At 43.6% G+C, this 14,278-nt stretch overlaps 1 protein-coding gene across 3 annotated transcripts in view; it reads left to right on the forward strand.

Moving 5' to 3' along the window:
- The first annotated feature begins 6,108 nt into the window (after positions 1-6,108).
- mlip (muscular LMNA-interacting protein) overlaps positions 6,109-14,278 on the forward strand; it is a 43,474-nt gene continuing 35,304 nt past the window's right edge. The window contains exons 1-2 of one of the 3 annotated variants that reach the window (XM_061228868.1): positions 6,111-6,543; positions 7,064-7,197. Coding sequence is in view for 2 of the 3 variants with exons in the window: in XM_061228867.1 (XP_061084851.1) it covers positions 6,508-6,543 (36 nt within the window). In the remaining variant the exon portion in view is untranslated. Of the gene's footprint in view, positions 6,544-7,063; positions 7,198-14,278 lie in introns of all 3 variants that reach the window. The other 2 variants (XM_061228867.1, XM_061228866.1) reach the window with 2 other exon arrangements.

Raw genomic sequence — 14,278 nt, forward strand, 5'->3', positions numbered from 1 at the left:
TCTGAATTTAGCTCTGTCACCATTCTTAAATTGCCAAATATTTTACATCAATAAACATCTCTCTTGCTAAAAGGACTGTTATTGTGTATTGTTATCTTTCATTTGGAAATACAAGTGCTTATTACTTTACATGCAACATACTGACGACTAAGTATGTAAATGTATTTCATTACAAACATAAATGCCAACCATTACAAACACAAGTATTGAATGTGCTACTTCATTTCTGCAAGTGCAAGATTTTTGCCAAATGGCATAAGCAGCTTTAACCCCTTAAGTCTTTTTTTATTTTTTACATTCATTCCATTTTTAACAGTGCAAATTTCAATCACTATGGTAACGGCATATACCGTTTGAAAGCATTAAAACTCAAGGTTTTGAGATGCCATTGCTTTAGCGAAAACATGTGGGTGGTAAATCAAGCGTGTATAATAATAACAATAATAATTTTTGAATTGACAAAAAGTGTCCCAAATTACCTGAATTCACCCTACTGCAGAAACTGAATTCACCCTCAAAGAACTCAAAGAAACGTCGATAGAATGTCCATTTTTTACTTAGAATTTCTCTGAAGGAATTATTTTCTGTCTGTCTGTTTCGCCACTGCATACTTTTACAAAAGTATTTGTACATATGAATGCTATTATGTACATTTGTATAGGCTCTCTGAAACAAGAAGAGCCCACATACAAACTTCTTTGACCAGTATCGGTAATCCTGTTGCACAGTAAATCCGTGATCCCCATCAATGAGCAAAAAATACAGTATAACTTCAGCTGAACCTAGAACCTACTAGTGGTATTGTATTGAAGTAACGACAGAGAAGCAATTTTTAGTAATTGTAGCGAATTAAATTACGTTTTCAACAGTGTATAGTTTATTAGGCACTCATGAAACAACACAGTAAAAACTGTTACTTGAGATATTCCCAAAAAGGCTGACGTTTTACAACAAATTTGCAATGCCTACGTCTAAATAGAGGACTTCCTTTGGGGGATTGTGATTATTGTACTTATTCATCTTCTCGACCTGTTTCTATATGAGGAGAGCACAATGAGGAGGTTGGGGGTATGTGACGGGCTGGGGTAAGTGCAAACATTTTCAGAATAAAGTGTTGTGTACTTTAGTGCTTTAGTATAAACACGTCATAAGACCCATAATATCTTTTAGTTTCTGTGTCCTTTTACAAATGTATTTTTTGGATTACTGCCTAGACATAGGTTAGAAACATTTTGGTTTTGGTTTTGGTGATATTTCGAGGGATTTGTCCAGTGTTTTGGCTGTGGCTTCATTGTTTTTCTAAGTGCACTAGGCACTGGCACAATAATCTTTATCCAGTAAAAAACAGAAAATCTTTTCAGTGAGAAAACAAATCTTCCACTTTCACTGTGTTTGAGCTTCTGTAACTTTGAATTAGTAATACTGACTCTTGGAAAACAAACCCCAAAGGGTTACCAGGATTATGCCTGTACTCTTATTTTTGGTATGTCATTTGCAAGCTTGTGTTAAGAAAAGGGGTGATACTTAAAGGGGGGTTACGTGAGTTTTAATTTTTTCAAGTTATTATCAGGCCTCTTTCTTTGGTTTCATATCACACTACTTTTTTGACATCAAGTCAACAGGAATGCCAGGGCAGTACTTCAACACATATTATCATGACAGGAGTATGACACAAATGGGAATCAAAAACTTGTTTCCTCATGCACACCTAAAAAAAGAGGCACACGGTAATAAACTTGACATGCAAATGAAAGAAATAAAACAATTACAGTGATGGCAAAAAAAGAATGCATCTCACTACATCAAGACCAGATACTCCAATACATGAATTACTGAAACAACTAAAAAAACTACAGAAATAGTTTCTGTTGAAACTTACTTGATTAAAAAATCGGCTTCAAAATGAGCTACTGTATAAAAAGGCCTTTCATTTTAATTTGCAGTGAAAACAGCATCAGTTCTCGTCAATTCCCTCCTTGCTGTAGTTATGATCTTATTATAATTAACATCCAACCATGGTCAATGAGAAATGAATTGTCTCTTGCTAGATTGAAGATGGTTTGGGAAGGGGGGGGAACGTACACTCAGTGGTGACACAGCACTATATCAGAGCCTTCGGTTTCTAAAGGGGAGCCTGAGTAACGTCAACATGCTGCAACATGCTGCAATGCCAGGTTCAAAGTAACATTGTCCATGAGATCAGAGTCCTCCCTATCCTCCAAATATTCCTGATAGAATCATCCATTAATGCGGGAGCGTCAGCATTCCCGTAATCCGGCTGTAATTCCCGACTGTCCCACACGGGGGCCGCTCCTCTGGTGGGGGGAAAAGCAGCGCGTACTAATGTAATTCTCTCACACCGTTACGTGAAATGGCGCAATAAAATAAGCGGTTTGGAGGGGAGGTGTGGACAGGTGCAAGTGCCCCCTCCCGCTGGCCTTTCAGGATGACTCCCCGCTTGGCACTCTATATTTACCCCCCCTCCCTCCTGCCCCCATCCTGTCTGCGGGGGCTTGTCTGACGGGGGTGGGAACAGGGTGATGGACAGGCGCAGCTGTGCTGGGGCAGTGGAATGCAATGAGGATTTGGGAATGGGGGCCAGTGGGGGCGAGGGGGGGTTTAGTGCTGTGGGTGTCTAACCTGCTTTCGCTTTGGCGGCTGTGTGCTCCCAAACAGAAAATGGGATTGGAGACATTCTGAAGCTCTATGAGTCAGGCTTCTGATCTATGCTCTGAATACACAGCACTCACACACTCACACTCACACTCACACACACACACACACTCACTCACTCACTCACTCACTCACTCACTCACACTCATACTCGCTCACACACTCACTCACACACACACACTCACTCACTCACTCACACACTCACTCGCACACACACATACTCACTTACTCACTCACACACACACTCACACACTCACACTCTCAGTCACTCACACACTCACGCCCACACTCACTCACTCACTCACTCACTCACTCTCACACACACACCCACTCACATGCTCACTCACTCACACATATACTCACTTACTCACTCACACACACACTCACACTCACACTCACACTCACACTCACACTCATACTCACTCACACACACACTCACACACTCACTCACTCACTCACTCACTCACTCACACACATACTCACTTACTCACTCACACACACACTCACACTCACACTCACACTCACACTCATACTCACTCACACACATACTCACACACTCACTCACTCACTCACTCACTCACACACACACACTCACTCACACACACTCACCCACTCACTCACTCACACACTCACACACACACATACTCACTCACTCACACACACACACACACTCACTCACTCACACACTCACTCACACAAACACACAAACACTCACTCACTCACACACACACACACACTCACTCACTCACTCACACACTCACTCACACACACACACACACACTCCCTCACTCACTCACACGCTCACTCACTCACTCACACTCATACTCGCTCACACACTCACTCACACACACACACACTCACTCACTCACTCACACACTCACTCACACAAACACACAAACACTCACTCACTCACACACACACACACTCCCTCACTCACTCACACGCTCACACTCACACTCATACTCGCTCACACACTCACTCACACAAACACACAAAACTCACTCACTCACTCACTCACTCACCTCACTCACTCACTCACACACACTCACTCACACACACTCACCCACTCACACACTCACACACACATACTCACTCACTCACACACACACACAAAACTCACTCACTCACTCACTCACACACACTCACCCACTCACACACTCACTCACACACACTCACCCACTCACACACTCACACACTCATACTCACTCACACACTCACTCACACAAACACACAACACTCACTCACTCACACACACACTCACTCACTCACTCACTCGCTCACTCACTCACTCACACAAACACACAAACACTCACTCACTCACACACACACTCACTCACTCACTCACTCACTCACACACACACTCACTCACACACACACACTCACTCACTCACTCACTCACTCACACACACACTCACTCACTCACTCACTCACTCACACACACACTCACTCAGTCACTCACTCACTCACTCACTCACTCACTCACTCACTCACACACACTCTCTCTCTCTCTGTTAGAATGCAGGTGTAGCTCATGTTCAAAACGTTCAGCTGTCAGGCTATAAAGAACGTGTGTGTCTGCACTGTTTGGTAATGGACTTGTGTATATCACTGTCTGTACACTTGATCCCACTGCAAGTCACCAGAAATACCAGACGGTTTTTGTAATTTTGTATTATGCATAGCTGTGACTGGATTAAGGGACGTAACCTGCCCACAAAGTAAGCAGGGCACAGGTCCACAGACACTTATATCAAATTCATTAGGTAATGGTGCCTTTAATGCCCACTCTCAGCCCATCCAGATGATTGCCATGTTGGAGTGATTGTGAAAGGCCTGCTTCAGCTTTCCCGCTGTAGCCCCTGCCTGCTTCCGCTTCTGCTGGGGGACAGGGAATGATTTTTTAAAGATTTTTACAGTTTTTTCCCCTTTTTTCAAAAAACATTTTTTCACAATATGAATGAACCTGCATCATCAATGCTCTTTACATTCATAAGTACATGAATTAGCTACAGTATTTCGCCAAAAAAATTGTACTCTAATCTCGAGAGTGACTGATTACTCCTATGATTGGCTAATTTAGATGTTCTATTTTAGCTGAGCCTGCAATTGCTGGATTGAATTGGAGTGTCCAAATGTTCTTCTTTCTGGTACAATTTAATTTCCATTCAGCAGAGTTTAGAAAGTTTCACTCTCTGAATGTAGTCAATTCTCTGGTGACGCAATCGGTTTCACCTCATCTTTCTTTATCAGAAGCCCACTCAAACATCAAAGCCTTCTCTGCTTTCCCTTTCTGCCTGGACCGTGTTCATTTTTAAAGAATTAGCCTTTGTGGAATTAACCTTTTGGTAAAGAGAATGAACTAATGTCAGACCCGGAAGAATTGATTGATTACTCTCTCTCGCCACAAATGTTCTACAAATTATAATATTAATATTTTATAATGCAATACAAACTTCATAGGCCATTCTGGCTAAATTGATTCAAAGAATTAAAAAATTTATCCAATCCAATAGGGCTGAACAGGCTCTGTGATTGATCTTTTTTGTGAGATATTCTTTGAAATAAGTCTCTAAGAACTTTGCTTTGACGTCCAGTAACACTACTCAACTCCACGTCCTGAGGGCCGCAGTGTCTGCGGCGCTACTCAACTCCACGTCCTGCGGGCCCCAGCGCTACTCAACTCCACGTCCTGCGGGCCGCAGTGTCTGAAGGCCTACCGTGCGCTACACCATATCATTTCACTAACTAGCTTGTTATCTGAACCGAGCAGGTAAAATAATTGGTGAAATCAGGTGGCGTAGCGCACGTTAGGGGAAAATACTTTTTGAGTAGCGCTGGTGTATGGAAAGGCTGATTTACACTGTGCACTTAAAGCTTTCATCTTCAAATCTGGTGGTTTCAGCTGGAATCCATTTTACTTCAATTGACTACAGATTCTCTTCTACAGCCCGCCGCTTGTCTTTTTCAGCCTGACATTCAGCCTGACATTCAGCCTGACATTCAGCCGGACATTCAGCCTGTCATTCGCGACCAAAGATAACGCAGAGCAAAGTAAATGTGACAAAAAGAAACCTTTTTGATGTATGCACCACGTTTTTCGTTTCTACTGAAATTTGCTCAGCAATTTGCTCGTAGGAAGAACGATAACAGCCAAGCTGAGTCGTGTGTTAAATCACACTGGCCTCACTGAGGGTAATATCGAAGCTCGCAAATTTTCCAGTAGGTGTGCTGGGGACACACCCCGGCCGTACTCCTACAGGGCTGCGACAACATTCAACCAGAAATATCCGACGAGGCGGAAGCGGCCCCGGGTTTGATTCGCGGAAGCCGGCGTGCTCTATCGTGTCATCTGGGATTGAATTCCCCCGGGGGCTGGGAAGTGGCTGCTTACATGTGGGAAATGTTATCTGCAGTACCCCAGGCCTAGTCCGGCCATTACGCCTCACAGGACAGGCCCAGCCAAAAAACGGGAGGGGGGTCAGAGGTCGGAGGAAGTCGTTTCTGCGTGGGCGTGGGACGCGGGGAGGGCGGACGGCTCTGGGTCCGTGCGGAGCCGCACAAAGCCCGGTCGCCCAGCGAGTGACGCGGGCTCTCTGGAGCCGTGATTATCGCGCTTATCAGGGTCCGACAGGAGCGCTGCTGTCTCTGAGTTATTTGCGGCCTTTATGCTGCTATAAATGGAAACCTGCGCCACTCTGAAGCTATCGTCGCCACGCCGGGGTGGACCCCACAGGGAGGGGGTGCTGAACGCTGTCCAGAGCTTGAGCATGTAGACGAGAGGACTCTCCCACCGCCGACCGGGGAAACTTTCACTGCGGGACGAAACGCGCACACATGGAGGAACCCCGACCAAAGGAGGGCATGCTGAAGGTGAGAGAGAAAGGGAGAAAGACGGAGAGAAAGAAAGAGAGTGACAGAGAGAGCGTGAGAAAGAGAGACAGACAGAGAGAGTGTGAGAAAGAGAGACAGACAGAGTGAGAGAGAGAGAGAGAGAGGGAGCAGACATTAATATGTGCTCCTAAAGTGAAAGAGGATAAGGGGGGGCGGGGGTGTTGAAGCTAAGCCTTGGGAGTATGTTTACCCGTGTTTAAGTGTGTGCATGTATGTGTATGCTATAGCGTGTGTGCGGTTGAGTAAATGGAGGCCTTCGGCATGTGATCTTGTAACTGTAATGGATTTGTGGTGCCATTGACCTTCATGGCTGTAAAGGTCTCTCAAGCTCTACAATCGAGTTAGCCGTGTCCTGTTTGCGAGACCGCACTGCTTCATTAGGGATAACCGAGATTACAGACCGCTCGTTTGAGTGGGTGTGGTGGAATGCAGATACTAAACGGGTGGTGGGTGTCTCCCCCCTACTTGTTTACTCCCTTCTCGTGGGTGGCTGGAGCAGATACAAACTTGGCCTTGGTCGGTTTACGTTGGGGAAAGACGGCGGCCGAGATACACAGAACAGGACCTGTGTTGTGCCACGACGCTAGTTTTTTTCAAAGAAGGAGAAAATTCAGAGAGGGGACATGAGCAAAGGTATTTTTTTACATCCGCCAGACACAGCTTGGCAAGGAAATGTACTGCAATGTCTGGGTGTTTAAGCATAATGCTCACTGCGTTTGTGTCTGTTTTCTGTTAAGAAAATAAGAATGTACACAACTGTACATGGGTTAACAGTTATTCTGCTTGAAAACCTTAGGGTATCTAATCTGTGATCTGCGTTCCCTGTGTCCGTGTGCCGTGTTTAAAGTTACAATTTTTTTTTTGGTTTGTATTATTCTCTTCCCAAGCTATCAAAGCCATTGGTAACTAATTTGGTCTTGGAAAACTTAAAAATTTTACCATATCATCAAGAGGATAAAACATTTTTAACAAATACATCAGTACATTCAATATCGACAGTAATACAGTAATCCAATTAAATACCAGAGCCAAGTCCTTGCAACCGCGCCAGTAGGCTGAATTGAATGTTCAGTTGAATTGAATGTTTGCTTTGATAGAAAAAAAACTGAACCGTGTACAGGGAAACATAGGGCTTTTAATGGCTTTCAAGTGTCTGCAATTTGTAATATGTAATTTACAAAAACAGGCTTTAAATTCATTACATGTGAACTTGAATTATATTTTATTAATAATGGATGAGACAACACCGATAAGGATGCTATCAGGGCCTTTCTCCAGGTTATCCCTGTATGAACTGAGTCATTTACCTGAAAGTGTCAGAATAGCCTTCTCAAAGCAATTTCTTTGAGGTAATAGTGACAGGTGGCTCTTGGCGAAACTCCCATAAGTCACAAAACAAATTTCCATTTTAATGGTCTCATATCAATGCACTTGCAAGCTTGCAAATCTTCCGACATCACCTGAAATGCAGTTTACCCCTTCTCAAAATGTTCTCAATTTGGCTTTTTAATGGAGTCTCTCTGCCTCGATCTTTCTCTTTGTTGAAGGAGAATATAGATATTCTATCGTGGTTCAGATGTTTTTTCCTGGGTAAATTATTGCAAAGCCCTTCCCCTATCGCATCTATATTTCTGTGGGTTTTGAAATCACTGAAACTGTGATTTAACCTGCAGTGAATCCATCATTTATGGCGAATGGCAATTCTCCCGTTCAAGGAAAGGGGAAAAAAACAGCGGAAAGAGGCTGAATGGGAACGTTTTTGAGAACAAAACAGGGGGGAACTGAATCTCCTGCTACCCATAGTTCACAGACCAGTCACATCCTAGCAACACTATCTGTTGAGCTTGTGAATTTGTTTGGTTTCACCTTACTGCTGTGTTCCTATTTCAGTTTTACATTGTGGGTGTCTCAATTATGTTTACCTATTTAGCTCAAATAGGCTGTTCCAAAAGATACTGTTTGTGGGTGGATTGATGAATAACTTTTGATTCAGTCGAAACTTGTCAATTACCACTGGAATCTAGCTGAACAGAGCCGCACAATAGTTCAATACTTTGCAGAGCTATGGAGACACTCATTACCATTTGATGCAAGGAAAACCTTGGATGCAGAACATTAAGTCAAACCTTATTTTTCTCTTTGTGTCTTAGATCAGCATTGGCATTGACTAGATTGTCAGCATATTCTTAACATTGAAAGTTCTGCCACCAAAGCTTCCAATTTGATGCATCAAATGAATACTACTTTGTGATCACAGAAAGCACCTTCAAAACTGCAGCACTGATAGTAGAGAGAAGAGGGGGCGGCCTGCAGCGTAGTGGTTAAGGTAAATGACTGGGACACGCAAGGTCGGTGGTTCTAATCCCGGTGTAGCCACAATAAGATCCGCACAGCCGATGGGCCCTTGAGCAAGGCCCTTAACCCTGCATTGCTCCAGGGGAGGATTGTCTCCTGCTTAGTCTGATGAACTGTACGTCGCTCCGGATAAGAGCGTCTGCCAAATGCCAATAATGTAATATAATGAAGAGGGTTGACCATCAGCTTAGTGTGGAGAATATGTGGTACGTGGTCCTGCTCATATCTTTCCACTTAATATACGTCTGGAAGGAAAACAGCTTTGCCCACACTGGACCTTACAACCAATCCCTGAACTCTGAGGGCTAAGATAATTGGCCTTTTCTGCTTTTCAGAATGGGCCAATAGACAATAGTACCTGTAGCCATAGACATAGGTGATAGGTTTGCAGGCCTCGAGAGCTCCAGTTCTCATGCTACTGTGGCTACCTTGTGCTCCTCCTTTGAACTGACTGTAAGAAATCCTTTATGTGAGTTCATTTACGCGATTTATAACGTTTCTAAAATGCCACTTTTCACATTCGAGTAAATACACGGGCGCTAGCTATCATCTGTGCCTGAGTATGATAAAAAATAGATCTAAAAAAATGCTCCAGTTTCAAGTGACATCTTGGAGAGGTCCGGGAGAGCTGTGGGCCTGGATGAGTGATATTATGTGTCTGCTGGAGAGGCCAGAGGTAACGCGGTGTCCATCTAAAGGGCACGGAGCAAGCAGACGAGGGGATAAAACCGCTATCGAGCAATTTGCAGAAGCACTGACCGCTCCGGGGCCCGGCGGGGTCCCCCCGTGCTTCCGCATCTCATTTAACGTGTGCGCTCTGGGTCCCTCAGCGACCTAAGAGCGCGTAAAGCTCTGGGGGCTTTGAGGCCAGAGGTCGCTGTGAGAGGACGAGGCCGGTGTTTGGAGCGCTAGGCTGGTGAGGCACGTCGGGGGGCGGGCGGGCGGGGCCGGCCAGCTGAAATGTGATCTAGGCGGGGCGAGCGTGAGAGCACCGGGTGGTATTAGGAGCCGCGTAGCCTCCAGGAGAGCGGCGCTTTACTGGCACACAGGCCAAGGGGACGGCGGGCCTCCGACGTGTTTGTTTACCGCTGCTGAGAGCATCGCTATAGCTACAAAGGAAATACGAGCGGGGTCAGGGGCGTGGGGCGGAGAGTGAAGGCTGAGAGGGACACGCGGCCTTGGCGGTGCGTGTCGGGCGAGCTCACGCATTTAGCTGTTTTTTTAGCTCGGTTTCATATGTTGTGAGACCACGGAATAATTAATTTAATCTATTATTCATGTCATTAACAGCGACATTAACATAAGTGAAGCGGGCTAATCTGGGGGATTTGAAGCGCAGAGCCACCCTGAAGCATTCAGGCTTGACACTGATCTACATTTTCTCCAGCCAGTAGGGAGAGCATTGGCTCATTACTATCAGACCTTATTTACATGTACATTCGGGCAATTAGCAGACACTCTTACCCAGAGCTATTTATTTAAGTACAAATACACAGGCCCTCAGGCAACAAACAACTCCGACGCCAAGTGGCCAGCATCACAACCAATAGTCACAGGGAGCCGGTTCTACGCATTAGCGGGAGGGGTGCTCCCCAGGTGGGGGTCTGGGGGTTAGTGCAAATGAGCCGGAAAAACAAGAGTAAATAAATAAATAGAAATCCACACACCTTAGACAGCTGTCTCCACAACAACCAACACCCACCCCTGGTCTGCAGTCACCACTCTAACGATTGTGCTCGAGTGGAGACTGACCTTAACACACAGTTAAATGTCGTAGATTGCGCAAGAGGGAGGTACAATATATATAGTGCTATTAAGAGGCAAATGGATTAGAGCAGAGGTGGGGAATTCCGGTCCTGGAAGGCCATTGTGTAGGTAGGTTTTTGTTTCTACCAGTTACCCTGGCTAATTTGACAATATTTAATTAACTGTATACTACCTGGTTCGCTTGTTGATTAGTTCACAGTAAAACATTTTACATTGGGACACAAGGCCAGTCTTCAGCTGACATCCATGTGCTTGTCAAGAAATAGCTAAAATGAGTAGCTAAAATGTCAGATGAGGTAAATTTTAGGGCTAATTATGTTCATGAAGTTGGCATGAAAATAATGAGCAGCAGATATAGCCCTTGTTGCCCACCTCTGGTTTAGGGGACATCTTTTCAGATGAAGTTTAGGTGGGGCTCAGATTTCAGCATTAGGGGAGCCAAGGTGCAGTTTAGCCCTTTGAAGAGTTGCTTTTTTGAAATGTGTGTTTTTTAAAATTATTATTCAAAAACTCAGTGTTCGAGAGCATTGCTTTCAATTACTAGTACTGCTTGTTAGCATCTTAAGACTGTCTTTATCTTTATCAAGACAATGTTTCTATTGGTGTTACAGCAAAAGGATATTTGTCTAACTTCAGAATTTTATCATGAGAAAACTTGCCTGCCATACAGGGCTAGATTTAGCATTGATCATTAGATAAAATAAAATAAAAAGAAGAAGCTATTTTTCTATTTTATCTTCAATAAATAACTATAATTAATAATGAACAATTTATCATAATAATTTGTTTGGATATCCCAAACAAAAGTAAAAAAGTCTACTTTGCCTTTATCTCACAAAACCAATCTGTTAGAAATCACTGCTTTGGCTCCCTATAGCAATCGCACCTGCAGCATGGTAACCTAACCTACCTGAAATTAGGCCTTTGACAATGCAATGCTATGAGAGAATGTGTAAAAATATCTCAATATCAGCAAAGAGTGAACAAGAAAGCCATTTTGAATGTGGTTCATGGGTACACAGGTTAATGTTCTGAATCATAACCTTGGCTGCTATCATCCTATCAAAAATCTAATCATCCTATCAAAAATACAGTTCAGAAGTTATGCCGTCCTGAACACAGAAGACGCCCTCATTTAAGATCCATCTTTATGCCGTTATTGATGGCAGGATATTTATGCTTATTAAAATGATTCCATAGATTAAAATACTGTGCCATAATTCCTTAGTTACCATGACTGAATAATTTCCAATTGCATGAATAAACCAGGTCGTAACAAAATAAAGTATAATCAGTAATATCTAATTGTATTAAATTAAGTGTGTGTCTTTGGTAATATGTTCCATCAACAATTATTTATTTTTTACATTTAATTACTATTAAGATGAAGACTCAAACCTTTAAACAGTTCCAACTGCTGCTTCCCTTTGTAAAACAGGTTGTGTAGTCAGGGCACCATCTTACCATATCCATGGTTTGTGTCTGTAAAGAACTGATTATTTTGCATGGAAAGAAATACATTTCATGGCCCTTGCCCCGAGAAAATCGACTTAATATGTTGAAATATGGGACAATCCTGTGAGTTGGTGTATCCATGTAAGGGGCTATAGGAGCATTTATATAATGCTGTTCCCCACATACACAATCTCAAACACGCAGACTGACAGACAGATACACACTCACACACTGACCCCCCCACACACACACATACACACACTGACAGACACACACTCACACACACACTGACAGACACCAACGCACACACATAAACATGCATGCACACACACATACACACACACACACACACACATATACACACAAACACTGACAGACACAAGCACACACATACACACACAAACACACAAACACATCCCACAGTATACCTGTATACAGGTGCTGGTGCAGGTGCCCAGCTGCCAGACCTGCGCCCTCCAGCCCAGAGAACCTATCATCAGCGCTGGGGTTTGAAGTGTGATTGGATGTCTGGATTTAATCTCATGGCACGCACCGTGCCTCCATCTCTCTGATTGCTTTGCTTCCCGGGCGTGATGTGAAAATAGGCACATCTCACTGTGTGTGTGATTAGAGAACGAGTGCTCAGAGCAGCATGTACAGTACGTGCAGCTCTGCTCCCAGCAGAGGTCAAGCCCGACAGCTTTAATTCAGGGTCCAGGGCATGTACACCTCTGCTCGCCATTTCTATTCACTGGGAGCCGAGCAACTCACAATTTATCCTCTCTTTCTGTTCGAAGCAGAAGCCAGACATTACGTTTCATTGCAGGGCATTAGACTACATTTACATTTCTTGTACACTTGTTCACTATTGCAAAAATAGGACTCGCTTGCTAGCGCACTCCCCAAAAGAAGTATGCAAGTAGCAAAATCAAAGATCTAATCACTATTAGATCCAGATCTTATTTGTGATTAGAGAGTGGGGTCGCCGTTTTAAATGTACCCTCAACTATGGCCTGATTGCTGCTCTTCCCCTGTGTCTGATTGCTCTTAAAGTGATTTAAGCCACATTACTCACACAAAACAAAACACCCTGCATGTCTTGTACTGGGACAAAGGCACACTCAACAGTAACAAACATTGACAGCCGCATTCTGCTCCTGGGCAGCCTAATTTATGAATATATTTGCTCAGAATCTGGGAGGTATGTTTAATATAATCTAAAACAATCTGTCCTGTCACAGTAAATGCTTGAGGAAATTGTCATGACTCAGAAGTCCTGTTTGTTTCCATCCGGAGTGCTGTAGTCAAAAATATGCTTACAGTCACAAAAAATGTAAATAAACATATGTCATGTAAATGTTACTTCATATTAAATATTTAGAGGGGTTCATTTTAGGCAAATTAGAATAGGTTATACCCATGTCCCAATACTGAGTAGGCCTTTTCAAAACTCTTAATACAGGTAGCACAACAGCAGTCTGTGTGGGCTAAACTGTGGATCATTTTTCATTGCTTTCACACAAAATGCATTCAATGACAACATCTTTCATGAGTTCTTTTCTCACTCAAATACAACCACCAGCAAAAGTCTGTGTATCTCCAGCACTTTTGGCTCCTGTTAAAGCACTGTTTTCAAAACACAACACGATTTAATTAGACAGCAATTTGACATGTCCACCATAATACCATATTGAAATATATTGAAAATCTAAAAGTACAAAAAATACAAAAGAAAATTAGTCCACCACAGGGACCTGGCACACAATGCTACATTTGCAAATGTAAGTTTGACAGCCATTCCTGAGAAAACATCAAGTCTCGATGAAGCAGCTCTATACAGTCCCCTTTGAGATGAACTGGAGCGTGTAAAGGAAGTGAGCTACCAATATGTCCAGGTAATATGTCTATACGTCTCACCTCATCATTGGACAAAGAGCACCAGGGGATGCGCCTGGTCAGAGGGGAGCCAACATAACAATGTGCAGAGCAATATCCACCGATGGACTGCTGCTACACAGACCAGTAATTGGCCCATACAATACGAAGCGCCTCATCTCATTTCTGGGTGACCTCTATGGAAGGCTTGTCCCAGGTGAAGAAAGGGGGCATGTGAGGCGAAATGGGCAAACATTCATAA

This window comes from Conger conger, chromosome 18, assembly GCF_963514075.1.
Source record: "Conger conger chromosome 18, fConCon1.1, whole genome shotgun sequence".
NCBI classification, from domain to species: domain Eukaryota; kingdom Metazoa; phylum Chordata; class Actinopteri; order Anguilliformes; family Congridae; genus Conger; species Conger conger.